Source organism: Trachurus trachurus (assembly GCF_905171665.1).
Source record: "Trachurus trachurus genome assembly, chromosome: 16".
Lineage (NCBI taxonomy): Eukaryota > Metazoa > Chordata > Actinopteri > Carangiformes > Carangidae > Trachurus > Trachurus trachurus.
In genome coordinates, this window is record NC_139902.1 from 33,865,290 (window position 1) to 33,889,106 (window position 23,817).

A 23,817-nucleotide genomic window follows, 5' to 3' on the forward strand; every position below is an offset into this window, starting at 1 on the left:
CTATGTGGGCGTGGCCTCAGCCTCCTCAGGACGCTGGTCGGTCTCTGAGTGAGACTCTTCCTGTGCAGGTGGAGACACACCTGTCCACTGTAAACAACAACAACAACAACAACATTGATTATAGACAATAAATGATCCATGTGTGAAGCCGTGAGCTGTGTGTGTGTGTGTGTGTGTGTGTGTGTGTGTGTGTGTGTGTGTGTGATGAAGGCTCACCCTCCTCGTCCTCCTCCTCCTCGTCCTCCTGGTGAACAGCAGCAGGTTGTAGAGGAACGCCACTCTCTGCTGCTCCCTCTGACATCACACACACATAATATTTAAATAAGGTTTATCACTTTTTTTCTAGATTTTTAAAAAACTTTTCTTTGAGGAATTTGACCATTTTCTTTCTAGAACTTTTTTTTATTACTTTTTTTGGGATAAATTTCACAAGGTTTTTCTAGAGAATTAGAAACTTTTTCGATACATTTTACTTTTTTTTGGAGAATTTTAACCATTTTTTTCTCTCTTTTTTGAGAAATGCTATCACTTTTTCCTAGAATTTTTTTTTTTTTACTTTTTGAGACATTTTACCATTTTCTTTCTAGAAATGTTTAAACTTTTTTAAGAAAATTTTACCATTTTTTTCAAATTTTTTTAAAACTATATTTTGAGAAATTTCCCCCCATAAGGTTTATCACTGTCTTTCTAGATTTTTTTAAAGTTTTTTTGAGGAGTTTAACAAGTTCTTTCTAGAACTTTTTAAACTTTTTTTCGGATAAATTTCAGCAGTTTTTTTCTCGAAAATCAGAAACTTTTTTGATACATTTTTCTTTTTCTTACTTTTTTTCTAGAATTTTTACCATTTTTTCTCGAAACTTTTTTTTTTTTTTTTTTTTTTTAACTCATTGAGTGCCGCGCTCCTTTCCAAAGTTTTAGTCAAGTGTACCGGCAATTTAGACCATTTTTGACTTTTTATGTAGAGCCACAGTGTATTCTATATTATTGCCACCAACACATACTGTGGCTCAATTGAAAGGTTTACCTTAATGCTTCAAGTGGCCACAAACCGTTTGTTTCTACGTGCCTCCGTTCCTGAGGAAAGTCAAGCTAAACATGGCTGGGTTTCACCAAAATCCCTCCTTTTTTTCTAGAAAAGGAGATACAGCGTCTTTTATGAAAGGTGCGCTGTTTGTGTCTGTCGCTCTTCTCACACTCGCATTTCTGGATCAAAGGGCTCGTATAAGATAAATATATACAACAATTGTTGTTCTATTCACATAACCACCAGCGGGGGCGGGGGGGGGGGGGCGCCACTAAACAACAATAACACAGACGCACCGTGCCGTGTCACAGCTTCTCGCCGCAGAGCGTGAGGGTCAGTCGGCCACCGCGGCTCGGGAAGACCGGTCCCGCCGGTGGTCGCGGTCCTTCTGTGGTACGGGTCGGTGATGCCGGTCTGCTTTGGCCCAGAGACCATCAGATTTTACCGCGGGAGGACTTTGGGGAGGACACGGTGTTGCTCCAGATGAAGACCGGGCGGACTGTCGGCTGAGAGCTTCCTGGTTCAGCTCCGAGCAGCTGGAGCAGCTGGAGCAGCAGCGCGGGTGAGAGCAGAGCAGCTGCTGCATCTGCATGCAGAACTCGTTTGCAGAAGCCGAGTTATGATAAAAACTTCCAGATCATGAGCTGTCATGTGACTTTGATCGTCATCTATTTCAGTTCTCCTCGTCGTAGAGTCCCCAAATTTACATATAATGTGTATTAAAGTGTCTATTTTCATAATTTAAAAAAAAAGCAAAAAACGTAAAATTACGTTTTCGGCACTCAACGCATGGGAACGAAAAACGAGAAATTACGTGGTTGGCACTCAATGAGTTAAATGTTATCACTTTTTTTTCCAGAAATTTCTCTAATTCTTTTCCAAAACTTCACACCATTGGTCCTAATTTGAACGTACATCGACTAAAAAAAGTTACATTCTTCAGTCTCATGACAAATATTTGTGTATTTCTGGTGTTGGTTTCTAAATGTTGTCCAGCCGGTCGGTCCTAGGTCTGATTGTGTCGGTTTAGGATCCTTGATGTAAAAATGTTTGAGAACCACTGGTCTACTTTAATAATATTAATAATAATGATAATCATAACATTATTCTTATTATTCTTATTATTAATAGTATTAATAACTTTGATAAACCGTTGTTGCAGCTCATTCCTGTGTTAATCTCAGTGGGACATGTGAAGCTGCAGCTCTAACACCAGTGTTGATGTGTTTGCATGAAACAGAATCATGATCAGCTCAAACTAATGAGACCCCCTCCCCACACACACACACACACACACACACACACACACACACACACACACACACACACAGTAACACACACACACCCTCTCTTCTCTCTCTCGCCCACAGCTCAGCTCAGTTATAAGACTCTTACATTAATCTGCTCTTAGATCAGATTTACAGCAGCTCCCAGAGTTTAAACACACTGACTGTGTGTGTTACTGTGTGTGTGTGTGTGTGTGTGTGTGTGTGTGTGTGTGTGTGTGTGTGTGTGTGTGTGTTACTGTGTGTGTGTGTGTTAGTGTGTGTGTGTGTGTGTGTGTGTGTGTGTGTGTGTGTGTGTGTACCTGTGGGTGGTAGCGGGCGGCGATGAGCGGCCTCAGTCTGTTGGTGTAAACCTGCAGGAGGCTCAATGTCGCCGCCAACAGGACGCAGCACACACAGCTGAGGTACACGGCTGCAGGGAGGGGGGAGGGGGGGGACACACACACTGAGGGGGGAGGAGGAGAGGAGGAGAGGAGAGGAGAGGAGAGGAGAGGAGAGGAGAGGAGAGGAGAGGAGAGGAGAGAGGTGTTAGAGGTCAGAGTGTGTCGCCCTCTGCTGGTTCAGTTTAAACTCAACCCCTGACCAGATGAAGATGTGAGTCTACAGCTGCAGGTGAGTCAGCTGTAGAGCAGCACCGTCCTCTTTAATACTGTTTATTTATTCATAATTAAGAACTTTTATAGAACCAGAATAAAAAGATAGAAAAAACATTTAATAATAAAACAATAACCAACACCATCGTTTAAGTTTAAAGGAGAATTAGCCCTAACCCTAACCCGTTTACATGACACTTGAAAAAAACGAATTATTGTCTTAATCCGACTACAACTGGACAACTGAAGTGCATGTAAACACCTTCAACAACACCGACTGAAATCGTTGGAGAGTTGAGAACTCCGATTAAGACACCCAGATAATGCGATTGGAATTCGATTTCCTCCGTCATGTATACGCCTTAGTCGGAGAGATAGAGAGAGAGAGAGAGAAAGGAAGCCCGTATCCTATTCTCAGCGCGCATCCAGCCCAGACTGACGCGTCTGGTCGGGAACTGCAGTTGAGAATTTATTATTAAGCTTACTAAGTTGTTTATATTCAGTTTTTTAGGAGGTGACAGAAAAGTCAACAGGACAGGGGGCGTATTAACCTGCTGAAACGACGAGTGATGCCGCATGAGGGGGCGGACCCCGTCAGTTATTAGATTTTCTCAGTTGCATGTAAATTGAGACAAGGACAGAAGTCCGACTTGACGCCAAAATCGATTTTTTTTTTTCTCAATTAAGCTCTGCATGTTGAGTGTTGTGTGGTAAGGAACTGGTGGATGTTGTTAAGCATGTGTAGTGATATTTTGAGCTTTATATAGAGGCCAAAGTCACAGTTAGAAGAACTGTCCCCCCATTAGCAGCTAGCAGGAGGAGAGCTCGGTCCAGGCTGCACATATTGTTCTCAGGTCTTTTCCTGTGGTCGCACTCATGACCTAGAGCTGTAGAGCGTTACTTAGAAAATGACCGGAATTCTCCTTTAACGTTAGTTTAAAGGTCCAGTGTGTAAAATGGAGGTAAAACCGTGACGTCCAGCGTTCAGATTCTAGTTTGCAGCGTCACTCACTCACTCTTATAGCGATAATACACTAATACTAATATATTCATGGGGAGTAGTTTCAACCTTGTTAATTATTACACACTGCACCTTTAAAGGACAAATAAAGCTGAATCTGATCTGATCTGAATCTGAACTGGTTCCTGTTCTGACCTGTGACCTACCCCGGTTGTCGGTCTGGATGTGCAGGCTGGACGAGCTGTTGAAGGCCGAGACCGTCGTCCTGAGGAGTCGAGCCAACATGGAGGCTCCGCCCACTCTGATGTCCACATGGTGCCGCCCTGCACACGGGAACTACGTTACCCACAATCCCTCAGTGGTGACGTCACTACATCCCTGTGTGTGTGTGTGTGTGTGTGTGTGTGTGTGTGTTGTGTGTTTGTGTGTGTGTTACTGGTGAGGTTGAACTGCGTGTAGCTGTGCGAGCTGACGACGTCCAGGACGTGGAACAGAGAGAAGTCGAGTGTGAGGAGGACGACGCTCAGCAGAGACACGGAGATCACCTGCAGCACAGAGGAGCTCTGAGAGGAGGAGGAGGAGGAGATGAGGAGGAGGAGAGAAGGAGGAGGAGGAGAGGAGGAGAGAAGGAGGAGGAGGAGAGGAGGAGGAGGAGGAGAGAAGGAGGAGGAGAGGAGGAGGAGGAGAGGAGGAGGAGAGGAGGAGAGGAGGAGAGGAGGAGAGGAGGAGAGGAGGAGAGGAGGAGAGAAGGAGAGGAGGAGGAGAGGAGGAGAGGAGGAGAGGAGGAGGAGGAGAGGAGGAGGAGGAGAGGAGGAGGAGGAGAGGAGGAGGAGAGGAGGAGGAGGAGAGGAGGAGGAGGAGAGAAGGAGGAGGAGGAGAGGAGGAGAGAAGGAGGAGGAGGAGAGGAGGAGGAGGAGGAGAGAAGGAGGAGGAGAGGAGGAGGAGGAGAGGAGGAGGAGAGGAGGAGAGGAGGAGAGGAGGAGAGGAGGAGAGGAGGAGAGGAGGAGAGAAGGAGAGGAGGAGGAGAGGAGGAGAGGAGGAGAGGAGGAGGAGGAGAGGAGGAGGAGGAGAGGAGGAGGAGGAGAGGAGGAGGAGAGGAGGAGGAGGAGAGGAGAGGAGGAGAGGAGGAGGAGATGAGGAGGAGGAGGATGAAGAGAGGAGGAGAGAAGGAGGAGAGGAGGAGAGGAGGAGGAGGATGAAGAGAGGAGGAGAGAAGGAGGAGAGGAGGAGAGGAGGAGGAGAGGAGGAGGAGGAGGATGAAGAGAGGAGGAGAGAAGGAGGAGAGGAGGAGAGGAGGAGGAGGATGAAGAGAGGAGGAGAGAAGGAGGAGAGGAGGAGAGGAGGAGGAGAGGAGGAGGAGGAGGATGAAGAGAGGAGGAGGAGAAGGAGGAGGAGAGGAGATCACCACACCTGAACTCTGGAAAAACAAACACATCATTGGACTTTTCCTACCGTCTACTGCTCAGGCATACTTTCACCTAGAGACTCCATTTAAACTTTAAACAGTAGACACAAGTCTTGTGTATTGTCGTATTACTCCACGTTTTGATAGGTCATATAGTTTTTGATCAATCCCTGATCAATGACCATGATCATTTTTGGAGAAATTATGAGATTATAATGGGTGTGTATTGCACGGAATGTTCGTGTCAGAGTGCGTGACATCATCGGTTAGAGTGGGAGAGAGCCCAGAAAAATTCCAGATTTTTTTTCTCTTTCCACACTCGGCCCGGCCACAATTTACACTCTACACACATGATCTTTTCCAAATTTGTAGACAAACTTGTTCTGTCTCTAACAATGTGCTCAAAATATCAGAGAGATTTACAGAATTTGAATTATCAGCCTCTGAGTGCGGCCACGTCTGTCTCTGCTCCTCATTGACTCCAATACAAAGATTTTCTGAGTGAAGCAGAACGGACCGATGTTTTAAACTCACAAGTGTCTCCAAAATATTTACTGTAGAAACACCAAAATCACACCAAATCGTTCAGGAAGTCCTTACAGCGATGATGGTCTGTGTTTTGTTCTGATAGGAGTTACCGTTTTGTCACAGTAAGCCTAAATGTGAGACCAGCGCAGAGTAGGGGTTGCACAGACTAGTCGACTAATCGACTAGTCGACTTTACTGCTCCACAATGACGTTTTCAGCTTGACGTCGACTAGTCGCTGATCATGTAACAGTAGGCTACAAGAGTAGCGGCTTGAAACAACAGCTGAGTGGCTGAATGAAAAAAATATGCGCGCCGTCAAGCTGGATAGAACAATCTCGTACCAGACAGGAAGTCGGGCACAGAAAAGGCAAGAGAAACCGGTCAATTTTCAAAATAAAATAAATGATGATTAAGTTTGCTTGTCCGTCTATAAATATTTGTCAGTTGCGTCTGCACACAAGACACACATCCGTAGGCTACATCCAGCGCTAGAGACAGACCTGTGTGTGTGGAAAACCGAGTAGCTACAGACGGGTCGATGTTTGACCGGCGCGGAGAGAGAGAGCAGGAGAAACTGCCGCCTGCGAGATGCCAAGCGCGGCGCGCCTGTGTGGTGCTGCGCTTCCGCGGGCAGTGTGTCGGGCTGCCGGCAATTAAAAAAAAAAAAAAACCTCCGCTCATATCGACAGCTTTACGTCGCGCACAACAACAACAACCAACCAGAAAAAAAGCTGTGAGTGAAACTGTGAGTGAGCAGGACTGTGATGGTGACGAGGCCTGTGTGTCATTTTCCTCCCTAATTGTTTAATGAACAGTAGTTGCAGTATTATCTTTTGCACTTGTAGGCTATAGGAGTGTATGTTACAAAAAAACAAACTGATTTACAGCTTGTTGTTTATAAAGCTGCTGTTCTGTGGACTCATTTCTGTGCATGAGCTGTCAGTCAGTGAATACAGATTGTTGCAAAGCATTTCCCTCCTCCTGTGATTATAGTTATGATGGGAAAAATATGAATGACGTCATCAGCGACTAGTCGACGTCGACTCGACTTTCATAACATTAGAGTCGACTTTAAAAATCTGAAGTCGTGCAACCCCTAGCGCAGAGGCAGAAAATGGCTCTTTTTCTCCACGTTTCTGTCTGTCTCAGCCTGGGGGGGCCCTATCGTCATTGGTAACCACCTCAAGTTGCCGTGGTAACCTCTGAGCCTCAGGCCAGAGCTCGTTAACTTCATAAACAATCCACCTGGCGCTCGTTAACATGTTTCTAAACACACGGTGACTCACGGCCTGGTTGAACTCGTCTCTCTGAGTCCTCAGGCTCCTCATGTCGACCAGCTTCTTCTCCTCCGCCGGTTCCAACGGCAGCAGACACGGCTGACCCTGAACACATCACACGGTCAAACCGACCAATCAGCAGCAGGCAGCGACCATGATGAAGATGAAGATGAAGATGATGATGAAGATGTTACCGCTCTTTTCCTGCGAGCGTCGATCCGTCTGAAGTAGGAGGTGATGTAGATGTTGTCAAACTGGAGGTTGCTCCTGTACTGGAGGAGGTAACTGACCGCCCTGAGGAGGAGCAGGAGGAGGAGGAGGAGGAGGAAGAGAGGAGGAGGAGGAGGAGGAGAGAAAGAGGAGGAGATGAGGAGGAGAGGAGGAGAAGAAGAGGAGGAGGAGGAAGAGGAGGAGGAGAGGAGGAGGAGAGAAGGAGGAGGAGAGGAAGAGGAGGAGAGGAAGAGGAGGAGAGAGGAGGAGGAAGAGAGAAAGAGGAGGAGGAGAGAAGGAGGAGGAGAGAGGAGGAGGAAGAGAGAAAGAGGAGGAGGAGAGGAAGAGGAGGAGGAGAGGAGAGAAGGAGGAGAGGAAGAGGAGGAAGAGAGGAGGAGGAGGATGAGAGGAAGAGGAGGAAGAGAGGAGGAGAGAAGGAGGAGGAGGAGAGAAGGAGGAGGAGAGGAGGAGGAGAGGAAGAGGAGGAAGAGAGGAGGAGGAGAGAAGGAGGAGGAGGAGAGAAGGTGGGGGAGGAGAGAAGGAGGAGGAGGAGAGGAGGAGAGAAGGAGGAGGAGGAAGAGGAGGAGGGGGAGGAGAGGAGGAGGAGAGAAGGAGGAGGAGGAGATGAGGAGGAGGAGAGGAAGAGGAGGAGGAGGAGAGGAGGAGAGGAGAGGAGGAGGAGGAGGAGGAGGAGGAGGAGGAGGAGGAGGAGGAGGAGGAGGAGGAGAGGAAGAGGAGGAAGAGAGGAGGAGGAGAGAAGGAGGAGGAGGAGAGGAGGAGGAGGAGAGAAGGAGGAGGAGGAGAGGAGGAGAGAAGGAGGAGGAGGAAGAGGAGGAGGGGGAGGAGAGGAGGAGGAGAGAAGGAGGAGGAGGAGATGAGGAGGAGGAGAGGAAGAGGAGGAGGAGGATGAGAGGAAGAGGAGGAAGAGAGGAGGAGAGAAGGAGGAGGAGAGGAGGAGGAGAGGAAGAGGAGGAAGAGAGGAGGAGGAGAGGAAGAGGAGGAAGAGAGGAGGAGGAGAGAAGGAGGAGGAGGAGAGGAGGAGGAGGAGAGAAGGAGGAGGAGGAGAGGAGGAGGAGGAGAGAAGGAGGAGGAGGAGAGGAGGAGAGAAGGAGGAGGAGGAAGAGGAGGAGGGGGAGGAGAGGAGGAGGAGAGAAGGAGGAGGAGGAGATGAGGAGGAGGAGAGGAAGAGGAGGAGGAGGAGAGGAGGAGAGGAGAGGAGGAGGAGGAGGAGGAGGAGGAGGAGGAGGAGGGGAGGAGGAGGAGAGGATAGCAGGAGCAGGAGAAGGAGGAGTAGAGGAGGAGGAGAGAAGGAGGAGAAGGAAGAGTAGAGGGGATGAAGTGGAGGAAGAGAGAAGGAAAAGAAGAGGAGGAGGATAGGAGGAGGAGGAGGAGGAGAGGAAGAGGAGGAGGAGGAGGAAGAGGAAGAGGAGGAGGAGAGGAGAAGGAGGAGGAGGAGAGGAGGAGGAGAGGAGAAGGAGGAGAGATGGAGGAGGAGGAGGAGAGAGGAGGAGGAGAGAAGGAGGAGCAGGGGGAGAGGAGGAGGTTAATTGTTGCAGCTCTAGATGAATCTCATAGGTCAGGCATCACCAAATGGCGGACCTCGGTCCGGACACGGACCGAGTGATGGTTCGATCTGGACCCGAGACCAATCTCTAATACTAAGTTAACATTTTCCTGGAGCATTTTTTTCTGACGGGACAGCGGGCTCAGCTATAGGTCAATACGGCAGCTTCACTCAATGAGCCAATCAGATCGTTTGTTTACCCTGCACGGCCAGCGCGTCCGAGAGGGAAAGAGAAAGGAGACGGAGTGCAGCCTTGCTCCAAAATTTAAAAAAAGTTGATGCTGAAGTCAAAGGCGAGCCGCCGGGCGTTTGTGGCCGCCGCCGCCTTGGTCAAAGCAGGTGTGTGTGTGTGTGTGTGCGTGTGTGCCGTTCAGATGGGTCTCTTGTTGCGCGCACAAGCCCATTACTTTAAAGACCCACTCCCGTGAAAATCGTGTTTTTCGTGCTTCTCACGTGTTCCTGTGGCATTTTTCTTGTGTTAGAGGACATATCAGCAGAAAAGGAAGTGCAAAATTGCATTTCTGAGTTTTTCTGCCTTCAAACTGCTGTGAACCAACGGCAGACGCAAACTGGCAGTTTCAGGGAGACTGGAGCTGAGGGTGTCACAGCTCCAGGGGAGGGCACTAGTGCTACAAGCTCCCGCCCCGCTCTGCATCTGGCTCAGAGGTGAAAGGCTGCACAGCTCGGTGTAGCTGACAAGGTATAACAGGTGTAGCTCACCTGGTAGAGCAGCTTGCACTGTGAGCATGGACTATGTTCCAGTCTGGGATCGAATCCCAGTGTGGAGTTTTACACTAAACGCGCTGAATCTGTAATTGTACAATGTCCAGCTGTCAGCGAGCGGGGGGTGGGGTGGGAGGAGGTGGCTGGGCGGGTGCAAAACAGCGCAGTCTCCGCCCACCCCCCAGAGGTGCATTGCTAATGTGCATGGCTAATGAGCTGGTTTTAAAATGGCCGAAAAGGGTCGCGGGAGTGGGACTTTAATGTGCACTCACAACCGAGAGCGACGCCGTAGCGGTGCGACGCGCTTGTTTCCTGCTTCTCCGCCGGTGTTGTGTCAGACCCCGGTTCTCCCTCGGTCTGTATCTCTCCTAACTTTTTCACGCGGAGCTCTGCCCCGTTTGGAAGGAGCAGGAAGCCCGTATGTAGAAAGACGTCGCCTCCGAGATGTAGAATGTGTGTGGCCTCAAAAAAAGAAAGAAAAAAAAAGCACAAAACCCCCTTATTTATTCTGTCTTGTTCTCTTTAATTGAAATACAGGCCTTAAAGCAGATATCAGTGGAATGTTTTTGTTAATATAAGTCCTAAATAGTCCTATTTTCCGTCAGCAATCACTTACATGAAGTATTTCAGCCTAAACACGAGTCTCTCCGTCACTCTGCTCTGCTGTAACCCGAGGAGAAAATTTTCCTTGTGGGATACAAGTGTTATCCAATGAGGAGAGAGAACGGCATGAAGGGCTGTGTGTGCAGCCAAGGGATGCGCGTGAATGTGGTGACGTAGCACGAGGACCTATTGATGCCTGACAAGGGCGGGGGCTGCTAACTCATGGTGCGTTCAAAGAAACTCGTACTTTGTGTTTTTCCTTCCTGTGAAGTCATACCAGTTCGATCTGGTACGAGTTCACGGGTCGGAAGTTACGAGTGGCCGTTATAGGGAACTTTCACAGACAACAGGATGGTAAAAACACGAGCTACGGGTTACCTGGAACGCTACCAAGTCGTAGTTGTGACTTGAAGCTGTAACTTACGGTTTCAAAAGCCTGCCTTGAACGCAGCATTAGCCGAAACGGCCGTGAAGCTGATATCTGCTTTAAATTAATTTGCCTGGGGGCTACTTTTATTCATGGTAAAAAAAAAAAAAAATGTTAAAAGCTAGTTGTTTACTATACAAGTGCATTATGTTAAATGTTTCCTGTGTTGAAAATTGACAATAGATATGAAAATGCACTTGATTTTATTTATTTGACATAGGGGTAGGCTATAACTTATAAGACACCATTTGGACTTTATAAGGTTCGGACCTTTCACTTCGATTAAAGTTTAGTAACTGGACCTCAATGAATTTTAATTGAATACGCCTGTCATAGGTGATCCATTTTCAATGTGTGCGTACGTGCGTATGTGTGTGCGTGTGTGTGTGTGTTGTTGTGTGTGTGTGTGTGTGTGTGTGTGTGTGTGTGTGTGTGTTACTGGGGCAGCAGCGTGAGGAGGGACAGTGATGTCATCAGGTGGAGGAGGTGCTGCAGCTGCTCCATCCTCCTCCTCAGCTCCGACATCGACCTCCTCACCGACCCACTGATCTGCTCCTCCAGCTGCTGCGCTCCTCCCACCAGCACCTCCTGCTGCTGCTGCTCCTGCAGGAGGAGGTCACAGAGGGGTCAGAGGTCAGAGGGAGGCCATGACATCACAGACATCACGGTTTTCAAGATTTTCAACATCTTTTCTGGTCATGTCCTCATCTGCAAAAATGTAACTACTTTCATCCGTCAACGTTTCGACAAAAACTTTGTTTTGGACTATCAAAATGTATTGTTTGGTTTCTTTTCAGTCACGGCTTCTCAATTAAACCAATATTATATAATTAATTTGATATTATTTTTAGCCAAAGCTCATATTCACAACCGCAAATATACAAATCAAATACTTTGCACTCACCGTTTCGAAAAGGAAATCAAACAATACATCAACCTAATTAGTCAATCTGAAAATAAGAAAGCCATCAAGACCATAGTACTATTCTCTCTGTTTCCACGCTTTTGAATAGACCGATGTTTGCCTAATAACATGAAATGTACTTATCCTTTGTCTTCTCCTGCCTTCATGATACTATGTAACTGAACCTGTTGACATTATTCCATGTTTATTTGTAACCCCCTCATCCCTCATTTCACAATGTACATCCCAACTAATAATTCTTCAATAAAAAAAGAAAAAAAAAAATACACGTAGATGCCGCCTCTGACACTGCTGCCCATTGGAACAGATCGTCGCCGCCGGCGCCATCTTGGTCAGGAGGAGTCTAACTTTGACTTCCTGTAGTCTACAGAGGCAGAGGTCTATCACTGAAGCCCTTTGTTTTACATGTAATAGAAATACTACAACTCAGCTACATAACTCACTTACGTTAGCAGTTAGGGTTAATGTCAGTGCCATGAAACTGATTTAATATGACCTAGCACAGTTATATAGGTAGCCTCATCACCATGGCAACCACAAACTCACAACTACCACAGCCTATAGACCGAATCTCCTTGTTGTTTACATTCTACTTCCGGGTAGAAAACCAGCTGTAATGTGAATGAGATCAATAGTAACGAACGAGAGTTTAGCTATATATCATATTTTTCAGGCCCTATCACCGTTTAGACAAATCTGAAATGATTGAAGAAACATTACTATTTCTGTGTGTGTGTTTTGTGTTGCTATGTGTTGTATTTATTCAGTTTGGGGGAATCACAGTGTCTAGAAAGCATCAGTGGCTCAGCTGACAGGGACAGCTAACGGTAGCTAAGCTAACGGTGGTAGCTAAGCTAATGGTAGCTAAGCTAACGGTGGTAGCTAAGCTAAAAGTAGCTAAGCTAACAGCAGGACGTCAGCTGTTAAAACCCTCCCGTTGTGGGACACGACATGAAACTACTCCAGTTAGCTCAGTCATGTTGGAACTCAGATATCCGCTGGAGAAAATATTTTTTCATGGAGCGTTTATTGAGTCACTGAGTTATTAAAGTTAAACAGATAGCTAACTGTTAGCCCGGCTAATCTATGATAACCATGACTAATTACAAAAATGTGCACACATAAATAGTAATGTTTGTCCAATCATTGGTTTTATAAACTTTACAAACATCAGATTAGTCTAAACGGTGATATAGTGACATGAAAAATTAGATAAATATAGTGAAACTCTCGTCCGTCACTGTTGTTCGAATACTGGTTTTCTACCCAGAAGTAGTTCTAAACAACAAGGAGATTCGTCCTATGGCCTACACATACAGGCAACAAAATAACAAACTATTAATATATTACATAACTAGCGGCACTAAATGTAACACATATCCCACCCTATGATACGTTACGTTAGTTTCATTTATGTCAGATAACTTAACTTACCTACATCAAACTCAACAAGTTCATAACAGTTATATAATACTAGAAAATTTCCTCTGGGGAAATTTTGAATGGGTCACGGGGCTACTGCCGGTTTTGCCATCTCTGTCAACATGGGAATCAAACCCACGATCTTAAGGTCAAGACAGAGCTGATCAGACAGACACATGATCATCTTTCTATAAGCACTGATATGGAGGAGCTGTAACCACATTAGGTTACCTGTGTGTGTGTGTGTGTGTGTGTGTGTGTGTGTGTGTGTGTGTGTGTGTGTGTGTGTGTGTGTGTGTGTGTGTGTGTGTGTGTGTGTGTGACTGACTTGACACATAGTTAGTTAGTAGCTGCATCCTGTGTCAGTCTGATTTAGCTGTGTCTCTGTTTATAAACATTTAAACGAGCGCCACAGACACGACACAGATCAACGTTGCCCCTAGATCAGGGCTATTCAATTACAAATTCAGTGGGGCCAGATTTTAAAACCGAGACCTTAAGCTGGGCCGGACATTTTCAGCGGTCAAGAAGAAGGTTATGACAAATGAGGGGCATTTTTAAAACCCAGCATTAGCTATTAAAAACAAATCTACACAGCCAGAAAAAAAGAGAATAAGTAAATAAAAGTACTAGCCTACCTAGTGATAGTAGTAGGCTAGTAAAGGTGTAGCTGTTAATGCTTTGAATTGGAGGTTTTTTTTAGGAACTAAAAGTTTCCTGGGGCCTACTGTCTGAGTTTCCACTGAGGTTTACAGAAGGGGGTTATGTAAATCACTAAATGTAGCCTAGTCTTAAAATTAGGCCTAGAGATGAACAAAGATTTATTTTCTAACATATTTTGATTGGTGAAAAACAATTGGAGCAAAAAGACATTTGGGGCAAATTACTCCCCAAATTAAAGTATTTGATTACGGATTCCTTCTTTGAAAAGTAGCTATCCTAATCAAGTTACTGTTATGATTCCATTGCAAGTATTTAGTTGCGTTAAAATTAAATTGTTGGTTACTTCATTCCCTCAAAAAGAAAGAAAAAAAAAGGACAGCGGAGCGTGTCGTGCTGTCACTGCGTGGACGGTGCTCATGTGTGGCTGAAAGCAGTGGAGAGACTGGTGGAGTATTAACCAGCCCCCACGGTTTATTGTTGGCTGATGGGAGGGCTGAGGATCGGTCAGCGTGCTCTCCAGAAACAACGTGTCGTGCCACAGCCGCCCGCTGGGGAGTACACCTGTGATCTGTGAGTAAGTCTCCCCGTCCGTCAGTCCCGGACGGACGGGGAGACTTACTCTCGCTGACCTGTAGCACCACAGGACCACGGAGGGCAGCCTCGGCCTCGGCCGTCCGGACGTCCGGCGCGGTGAAGCCTCCTGCTCTGTGACGAGCGGCTGTGGCCCGACACGGCGTTTCTGGAGAGCAGCTGACCGACCGAGCCTCGGTTCTACCTGTAGCCGCTGGAGGGAGGCGGGGTTATAAATTCGGACAGGCAGATTTAAGGAGGCCCTAATCAGGCAGAAAGACAGCTGTCTGTCTGAAGTCCTCACCGGCTGATTTGCTGCAGGCTGGTGAGGAGGATTGTGTGAGGGCACTGCCGACCGTAAGTTTTTAGAGTTTTCAGACCATACTGAGAATTGGCAAATTGTGAATATATGTAGAGGCACACGACATTAGTACATTTGTGTGGTTGTGTGTTTCAAGTTGTTAGGTGCCGTTCCGGTGTGTTAAACTGCACAACAAGTGCCCAGCGCATATAACCTACTGAAACACGGAGCAGGTTGGGCTCCTGGGTAGGAATGAGCTGGTGAACAGGAGGTATGTTGATTGCAAGGCATAATAAAGCGTCCACTGTTTTCCCAGCATATGTGTGTGAATATGTTGATGCTGACCATATTGCATTTTTGTTGTCACTGAAACAGTTACAGGAGGGAAGCGAGCCAACAAGGGTCGGTCAGATCAGTGTGTGTGCACCCTGTGACAGTCGTATGGTAACATAATTAATTTTATTCCATGTGTTATCTGTATTCTAATATTGCATGATGGATGTTTTTATAGCTTGTATGTTGCATGGCTTGCTTGCTAAATGTTTGTTTGTGAGCAGTATTTGCTTTGTGTTGTAGGTGCATGAGGAACAGCTGTGCATGGCCTGACTGCTGTTCCTTTTTCCTCTTCTTTGTGGTTTGGTTGATGTGTTCAGTTGAGTAGCTACCGCGGAGCGGGATTGCGCTCCTTGATGGTCTCGTGTTAAGATACACAGAGCGGAGCTGTTCAGCTGAGCCGTCATTTATTTTGTTTGTTTGTTTTGTTTTGTTTGTTTTACCACTCTCCCACCTACTGACCATGTTAAACAGTCGGCTTCCATCTCCAAGCGTGCTCAGTCTGCCTTAACTCGAGGGGCTTAGGGGTTTGCTGTGTATACCGGCAGGAGTTGCATTTGAGCGTGTGCAGTGTTTGGTTGCTCTATAGAGGTGCCGTGTTATAGTAACTGCCAGGTGCGTGTGTGTAATGTTATAAATCACTGTGTCTATCCCCTCTCTCACTCGCAGTAAGCCCGAGGGAGCCAGGCCGGCTGTATCCTGATCATTAGAGGAGAAGTTTTAATCATTATTGCTCCTTTTACATGTGCCAATAAATAAATAGATTTGAATATAACTTTTGTATAAATAAAGAAACAAGTGTTGTTTTAAAACTTTATACTGGAGTTCTGGCTCATCTTTTGAACCAAGGGTAACATACCGGTAACTTTCAAAACAACGCACTGACCGGGTGGTTGGGTTGCGTGTTGCTAGGCTACGTTGAGTGGTGCATTCACAGTCTGAACTACAGTAGGGATTTGGAGTTCTCGCAAAACGTGTTTCCCCTCTGTGTCTTTTTTTTTTTTTGGGTGACCACGAGCCGGGCCACTCGGACATTGGTTCGGGGCCGGATGTGGCCCGCGGGCCGCCAATTGAATAGCCCTGCCCTAGGACTTACTGAAAATTTTGGTACGATTTGGTGTTTCTACAGTAAATATTTTGGCGACGCTGGCAGTTTTACAACATCGGTCCGTTCTGCTTCTCTCAGAAAATATTTGTATTGGAGTCAATGAGGAGCAGAGACAGACGTGGCCGCACTTAGAGGCTCAGAGTTTAAATTCTGTAAGTCTCTCTGATATTTTGAGCACATGATATGAGAGATAACAAGTTTGTCTTACAAATTCTGAAAAAATTATGTGTGTAGAGTGTAAATTGTGTCCAGGGGGAGTGTGGAAAGAGAAAAAATCTGGAGACCTGGACGATGAGGTCGGTGCTGAACTCTCTGGACAAGCGGTCAACCGACACGTTGAGTTTATCAAACAGCTGACCGAAGTTTCCCTCCACGGGGAGCTGCTCCCTGCACCACGGAGTCATCACTGGAGGAGGAGGAGGAGGAGGAGGAGGAGAGGGGGGGGGTTATTATTTATAATCATCACCTAATTTTAATGAGAACAATACGGACGAGGTTTTAGCTTCATGTCACATTTTCACATCACTATATCACCGTTGTGACTACTCTGATGTTTATGAAGTCTATAAAACGAATTGTTGAACAAACATTTTAGATTAGCTGGGCTAACCGTTAGCTGTTAGCCGTTAGCAGTGTCAATAAACAATAACTCAATAAACGGCCCATGAAAAAAATATATTTTCCAGCGGATATCCTAGTTCCAACATGACTGAGCTAACTGGAGTAGTTTCATGTCGTGTCCCACAACGGGAGGGTTTTAACAGCTGACGTCCTAGTGTTAGCTTAGCTGCTGCTGTTAGCTGTCAGCAGCAGCTAAGCTAACAACTACGATAACCATGACTAATTACAAAAACGTGCACACAGAAATAGTAATGTTTGTTCAATAATTAGTTTTATAGACTTAACAAACATCAGATTTAGTCACAACGGTTTTGGCAGCCCGGAGCCCCCACATGTGGTACCTACACCGGTGGCTAACGCTACCAGTTAGCCGCTAACGCTACCAGTTAGCCGCTAACGCTACCAGTTAGCCGCTCGCTAGAATGCTACTAAAACCCACTTCTGTTGTGGTGTGACGCAATGGATCATGGGAAAATAAAGTGGTGGATAGTTGAGCGTGTGTGTGACCTCTGACCTCTGAGGACGTCACACAGGAAGTGGAACTTCATGCTGATGCAGAGCAGGTGGTTGAGGACGGGAATGGGAACGGCCTCTAGACATTCCTCCCACCGCCGCTGGAACCAATCAGAGCAGCGCTGCACACCGCCGTCCACCACGCCTACACAACACACACAGGTCAGTGGAGACGCAACAATTAACCAATTAATCAATTATTAAATTAATCGTCAACTATTCTGATAATCTAATAATCAGTTTGAGTTGTTTTTTTATAAGAGAAAAGGTCCAGCTTCTCTGATTCCAGCTTCTTAAATGTGAATATTTCTAGTTTCTTTGTTCCTTTATGACAATAAACTGAGTCTCTCTTTGGTTTGTGGACAAAACAAGACATTTGAGGACGTTGTCTGGTGGTTTGAGAAACACTGATTGATGTTTTTAGACATTTTATAACATTTTATTGACCAAACAACTGTAACTTAAACTGTTACACAACATCTATCCTACAGTACATCTCCAGATTTTCAGATATTGATGACAGTTGCACCTTTTGTAGAAATGATAGAGAGAGTATCATCCATTTATTTTATCAATGTCCACTTTGTATCACTTTCCGGAAAGATTTGGAAAACATTTCTTCTTGTCAAAACTACAGTTTAAGGTTGGGTCTGGAGTTTTGTGCCCAAAAATAAACATTAGACTTGACAATGACGGAGCTCAGGTGTTTTCTCTCCAGCCAATGACGGAGCTCAGGTGAAGCTACGTGCAGCAGAGTCGTAGCTCAGGGCTGCTAGCTGCACTAGCTGTCTCTGATGCTAACGAGTGCTAGCAGCTAGCACATCTCTCTCTCTCAGCAGCAGCAGTTGTCATGACAACAAAGTAAAATAAATACAGTCTGAGTGAAACGCTGGAGCCGCGGACCGATTCCCCACCGTCACCGACAGCTAAAGCCTCGACTGGTAACAAGTATTAGGGCCGTTGTAGTGAGCTAGCTCGATGCTATCTCCGGCTAGCGGTAGCGGTTAGCATCTTCCCAGCTCACCACAACGGCATAACAACATAACACTGGAGGCTCCCGGTGTTGGTGACGGTCGGCTATCGGCCCACCGGCTCCAGAGCTTCACTCAGACTGTGTTTCCTTTCCTTTGTTGTCATGACAACTGTTTAGCCCGAGAGGAGGGGCCCAGTGTTTACAAACTGCAACGAACAAAACTACAGACTCTACCTTTAAGTGAAGTCGTCTGTCACTTTACATGCTCTATTATTTATCTCTTTACTTTTTTCTAAATGTATCTCTATTTATTTTGATTTTGATTTTTTTTTAATCATTCCTATATTATTTATTTATTTATTTATTTTACATTATTAATTTTATTTATTTATTTGACCATTTTTGTCTTTATACCACCTCAGTTTATGCCTTTATCATGTCTTGGAACGCCATTGTTTTGTTGTTTATCTGTTATTACACTCTTTATGCTAAATAAACGTTTGTACAGGTAGTGACTCTGACTCACTGTCGCACTGCATCTTGGTCTTTGTAGTGAACTGCTCCTGCGTGCTGCCGGCAGCGGCGGCGGCGGCGGCACCGTCCGCAGGTTTGAACCCGTCGTATCCGTACTGAAGCACGACCTCGTCTCTGAGCCGCTGGAACTTCCTGCTGACGTCCACTGTCTCCGACTCAAACTCCGCCTTGTCGCCCTGCACCGTGGACACAAGCCCCGCCCCCTCGTCATTCACGCTGATCGCTCTCATTGATCAGATCTGTTGTCATAGAAACAGGATTACTCATTCATTAGGCTGCTAACGGCTAACAGATAGGCTGCTAACAGATAACTGCTAACAGCTAACAGATAATAACGGCTAACAGATTGGCTGCTAATGGCTAACAGATAGGATGCTAACTACTAATGGCTAACAGATATTAGCAGTTATCTGTTAGCCGTTAGCAGTTGTCTATTACCTGTTAGCAGCTATCTGTTACGTTAGCAGTTAACAGTTAGTCGTTAGCAGCAATCTGTTAGACGTTAGCAGTTATCTGTTAGCAGTTAACAGTTAGCCATTAGCAGTTATCTATTAGCCGTTAGCAGAACCTGTTAGCCATTAGCTATCTGTTAGCAGTTATCTGTTAGCCGTTAGCAGTTATCGGTAAGCCGTTAGCAGCTATCTCTTAGACGTTAGCAGTTAACAGTTAGCCGTTAGCAGTTATCTATTAGCCGTTAGTCGCTATCTGTTAGCAGTTATCGGTAAGCCGGTAGCAGCTATCTGTTAGCCGTTAGCAGAACCTGTCAGCCATTAGTAGCTATCTGTTAGCAGTTATCTGTTAGCCGTTAGCAGTTATCGGTAAGCCGTTAGCAGCTATCTCTTAGACGTTAGCAGTTAACAGTTAGCCGTTAGCAGTTATCTATTAGCCGTTAGTCGCTATCTGTTAGCAGTTATCGGTAAGCCGGTAGCAGCTATCTGTTAGCCGTTAGCAGAACCTGTTAGCCATTAGTAGCTATCTGTTAGCAGTTATCTGTTAGCCGTTAGCAGTTAACAGTTAGCCGTTAGCAGTTATCTATTAGCCGTTAGTAGCTATCTGTTAGCAGTTATCGGTAAGCCGGTAGCAGCTATCTGTTAGCAGTTTTCTGTTAGCAGTTATCTATTAGCCGTTAGCAGCTATGTGTAAGCAGCATGGTTAGCAGTTAGCAGTGATGCGTGGGATGCGTGTCTCGGTCACCATGAGCTCCTCGGTGATGCGTAGAAACGGCGCGATGGCGTCTCTCCATAGCAACCTGCTGTGGTGCAGCTGCAGGTCCAGGTTACAGCTCAGGGACAGAGCGGCCGACTCCATGTTACGCTGGATGTTAGAGACCGGCCCTGTGGTGGTGACATCATCATTAATCATGACATCACAACACAACACAGATCTACACAACTAAGACTACACACAGACACACACAAATAAATACATGTGTTCATGACAGAGTTGTTTTAGAGGGAAATACAGAGACTGTTGATGAAAAACTGTCCCTGAAGGCAACGTGCATCAGTGGTTTTGCATGAATTTCCCTCTAAAACAACTCTGTGTGGTAACGTTGTGTTATTATCTCATAGCGTGGTGAATGTGCAGCTCACAACTTGTCCACCAGAGCGTTGTGGAGTTGTTGGATTGTGTATTTGATGAGTTTGATGAGGGAAACCAAGAAATCCCATAATGAGCCTCCGTAGCGTAGCTCTGAGCAGCTCGCGGCTCTGCTCCGCCGTTCTAAAAATAGCTTGCACCGACAATTAAAGGTAACGAACCTACTGCTATGACTATAGGGATTATGGCAATGGGCCAATTTGCTAAAACGTTGAACTATCCCTTTAATAAATAGTTTATTTTAATCTAATCTGCTTCATGTGTTTTATTGCTGCGTAGGGATTTAAACTGTTATTCCAGAAAAATTGAAAGGTGTGTGTGTGTGTGTTTGTGTGTGTGTGTGTGTGTGTGTGTGTGTGTGTGTGTGTGTGTGTGTGTGCGTGTGTGTGTGTACCTCCGTAGAGCACAGACAGGATGAGTAACATGAGGTACGCTCGACCCCGGGAGCCGAGCATGCTGGGAAACATCAGGAGGACTGAACACCTGAAGGAGGAGGACAACGCTCCGCCCACCAGACACACACCTGACACACACACACACACACACACACACACACACACACACACACACACACACACACACACACACACACACACACACAGCAGTCAGACAGTGTTTTGTGTGTGTGTGTGTGTTAGATGTGTGTGGTTAAAGATCGTCTCCTCACCGACAAACACACTTCCTGCTGCCAGCTTCAGGTCAAAGGTCAGAGGGAGGCTGTGAGCGACGCCCAGGAACAGGACTGACAGGAAGTCGCCTCGTTACAATCATCATCATCACATCACGTCATGACATTTTTTATATTTGTAATAAAAGAAACTGATTCTGAAACACTTTACTACACTACTAATCTACATTATCTATGAATTATGACGGGGTATTAGGCCACATTGTGCTTTTCTTCACAGACTTAGAGAATAAAGTGCCAGTTTTACTTCCTCCAAGTCCGCCTGGTTCTTTCTAGAGCGCTGTAAAAGAGAGTAATATATATATATATATATTCTACATTTTATAATAAACAAATTATAAGTGTAATCTGATATGACCAAGACACCTAAAAACAAAAACATGGCCGTTTTCATCAATTTACCAGCAAGTGGGCAACACACATACATTGGAGTGAATGGGTTTTCTGGGCTCTTTTGCAATACCCATATCCTGCCACTAGGGGGCATGAGGCTTTAACCACGGGAGTCAATGGTGGTGTCCTTACTCTCTTTTACACTGCTCTAGTTCTTTCTAACTGTGTGTTCACACCAAAAGCTTCCAAAGCAAAGTCAAACCGCTGGAAGTCATTTAATTTCAATGTGAACCCGGCGACCTGAGCGACCAAAGCTTCACCAGACGAGAAGTTGAGTCTTGGTTAACTTTATGGTAATTAGCTATGACGGTTCGGCGGCAACCAGTCAGAATAGAGACCAGCACAATCAAATATTGACATCAGTCACGTGAAGAGCGACCAAAGTGGCTGTACAAAATGTTTTAATTAACTTGAGTTGTAACAGGGCAGGCGTAATAAGCTATGCTTCAGCCTATGCCTTTTCGGTCCAAATTTTCTTTTTCTGTTTACTTATTGTTTACTCTGATCGGTGTTATTTTTATTTTTTTTCTCTCTGGTTTGTTACTTCTTTTTTTTTCTTTCTTTTTTAAAAATATTTTTTGGGCATTTATGCCTTTATAGATAGTACAGTTGAGACAGACAGGAAACGGGGAGGCAGAGAGAGGGGGAATGACATGCAGCAAATGGCGCCCGACGCGGGACTCGAATCGGGGCCGACCGCAGCGAGGACTGTGCCTCTATACATGGGGCGCCCGCTCTAACCACTACACCACGCAACGCCCCGTTACTTCATTTTTAATGACATGTATTGACCGAAATAAACGAAACGAAACGAAGTGGCTAAAAATATTGTCTGGAGCGCCTCCTCGAGCGCTTTTGATGCTTTGGAAGCTTTTGGTGTGAACGCACAGACAGGTAGGAATAGATGCATTTTCTTTTCAAGAAAGAAAATGCATGACGACGATACCAGTGCCGATACAGATAACGGCGCCGTCGTTGGCGTAAATTTATGGCTTTATTCTCAAAGTCTGTGAAAAAATGCTCTCGATGTCGTAATGAATATATCTAAATAGTGGCTGTAATAATAAATGAGCCATTGAAGTCATTCTGATTCATTAATAAGAACTCTTATTAATGAATTACGTCATTCTTATTCTTCTTAAATAATTTAATAAGAATAAAAATATAAAGGAGTAAACACAGGTAACACACTGAGACAAACGTATTAGTCTAATGAGACAACAACACAGTAACAGGTGAGCTGTGAACAGTGATGTCACCTTACCTGCGCCGCTGGCCGCTCCAAGCAGTGCCCTGAGGAGCACGTGAGGCAGGCAGCTCCTCACACCTGGAGGAGACACGAGACACCAACACCTGGTTCATGACGTCATGTCACACAAAACTGCTCGTTTCTATGGTTACTAGTACCACCATGAAAAAAAACCCTCACAAAGCTTACAAAGTTAGCTCAGCTTTAGCAAAGACGGTTTATAAATAGTATATTGAATATCTCTGGCTTTAGCTCAGCTTGTTTCCATCTGATATCCACAGATACACCTGTCACATTTTTTTTTTTTTGTAACTGAGAATTACCACCGTTGGTATTACATCTGCCACTGTTTCATGTTTTACCTATTATTACTATATTTATTACTATCAATACTGTGAATAATCATGCTGCTATGAGCACTTTGTCCACTACACATACAGTTACTGCACTGATACTGTATGTGTCCACCACACATACAGTATCCTATATGACAATCAACATCTTGCTGCTATGAGCACTTTGCACTTTGCCTACCTCACACATGTTGTTGTCTAAGTGTTGTCCATTGTCTAACTGTGTCTGTTTATGCCTCATCTTTGTATAGTAGCTTTATTCAATCTCTGTATTTTATCATTTTTATGTTATGTGTAGGGACTACAGATGGAAATTAGCTGGGAGCTAAATCTGGTGCAACCATCTTTACATTTTTTCTTTTTAAATGATTAATGTAATTGCACACTGTCCCTTATTAAACTAATAAACTAAACTTATATAACACTTGTTAAAATGTTTTTTGTGTTCATCTTTTTTGTGTCATTGTTGTGTGAGCTACTGGACTAACTTGAATTTCCCTGCTAGGGATGAATAAAGTATTCTCTATCTATCTATCTATCTATCTATCTATCTATCTATCTATCTATCTATCTATCTATCAACTATCTATCTATCCATCTATCTATCTATCTATCTATCTATCTATCTATGATCTATCTATCTATCTATCTATCTATCTATCTATCTATCTATCTATCTATGATCTATCTATCTATCTATCTATCTATCTATGATCTATCTATCTATCTATCTATCTATCCATCTCTAAACTAAACTAGCAGCATGACGTTGATGTGTGTGTGACTAAACTCACCGCGGACAGGAGACGGAGGCATCGGTCCAGGTGGAGGTGATGACGTCAGCTGATGCAGGTGGAGGTGATGACGTCAGGTTGAATCTTCTGGAAGCTTCTGCTGCGGGTCACCTAATGGTTTCTGGTCTGTGAAGGAATCGAGAGGCTTCATCAGCTTTTACCCTTTTCTCTCTCTG

At 45.3% G+C, this 23,817-nt stretch overlaps 1 protein-coding gene across 1 annotated transcript; it reads right to left on the bottom strand.

Moving 5' to 3' along the window:
- dcst1 (DC-STAMP domain containing 1) lies at positions 1-23,663 on the bottom strand (the record flags this gene model as incomplete). The annotated part of the gene is made up of 16 exons (XM_083990398.1): positions 1-87; positions 2,613-2,755; positions 4,071-4,187; positions 4,301-4,427; positions 7,085-7,180; positions 7,270-7,369; positions 11,144-11,205; positions 14,232-14,396; positions 16,209-16,330; positions 17,060-17,203; positions 18,558-18,741; positions 19,760-19,899; positions 20,559-20,687; positions 20,832-20,906; positions 22,510-22,572; positions 23,642-23,663. The coding sequence occupies 16 exons, from the start codon at positions 23,661-23,663 to the stop codon at positions 1-3; spliced, it is 1,776 nt and encodes a 591-aa protein (XP_083846524.1).
- Positions 23,664-23,817: the final 154 nt, after the last annotated feature.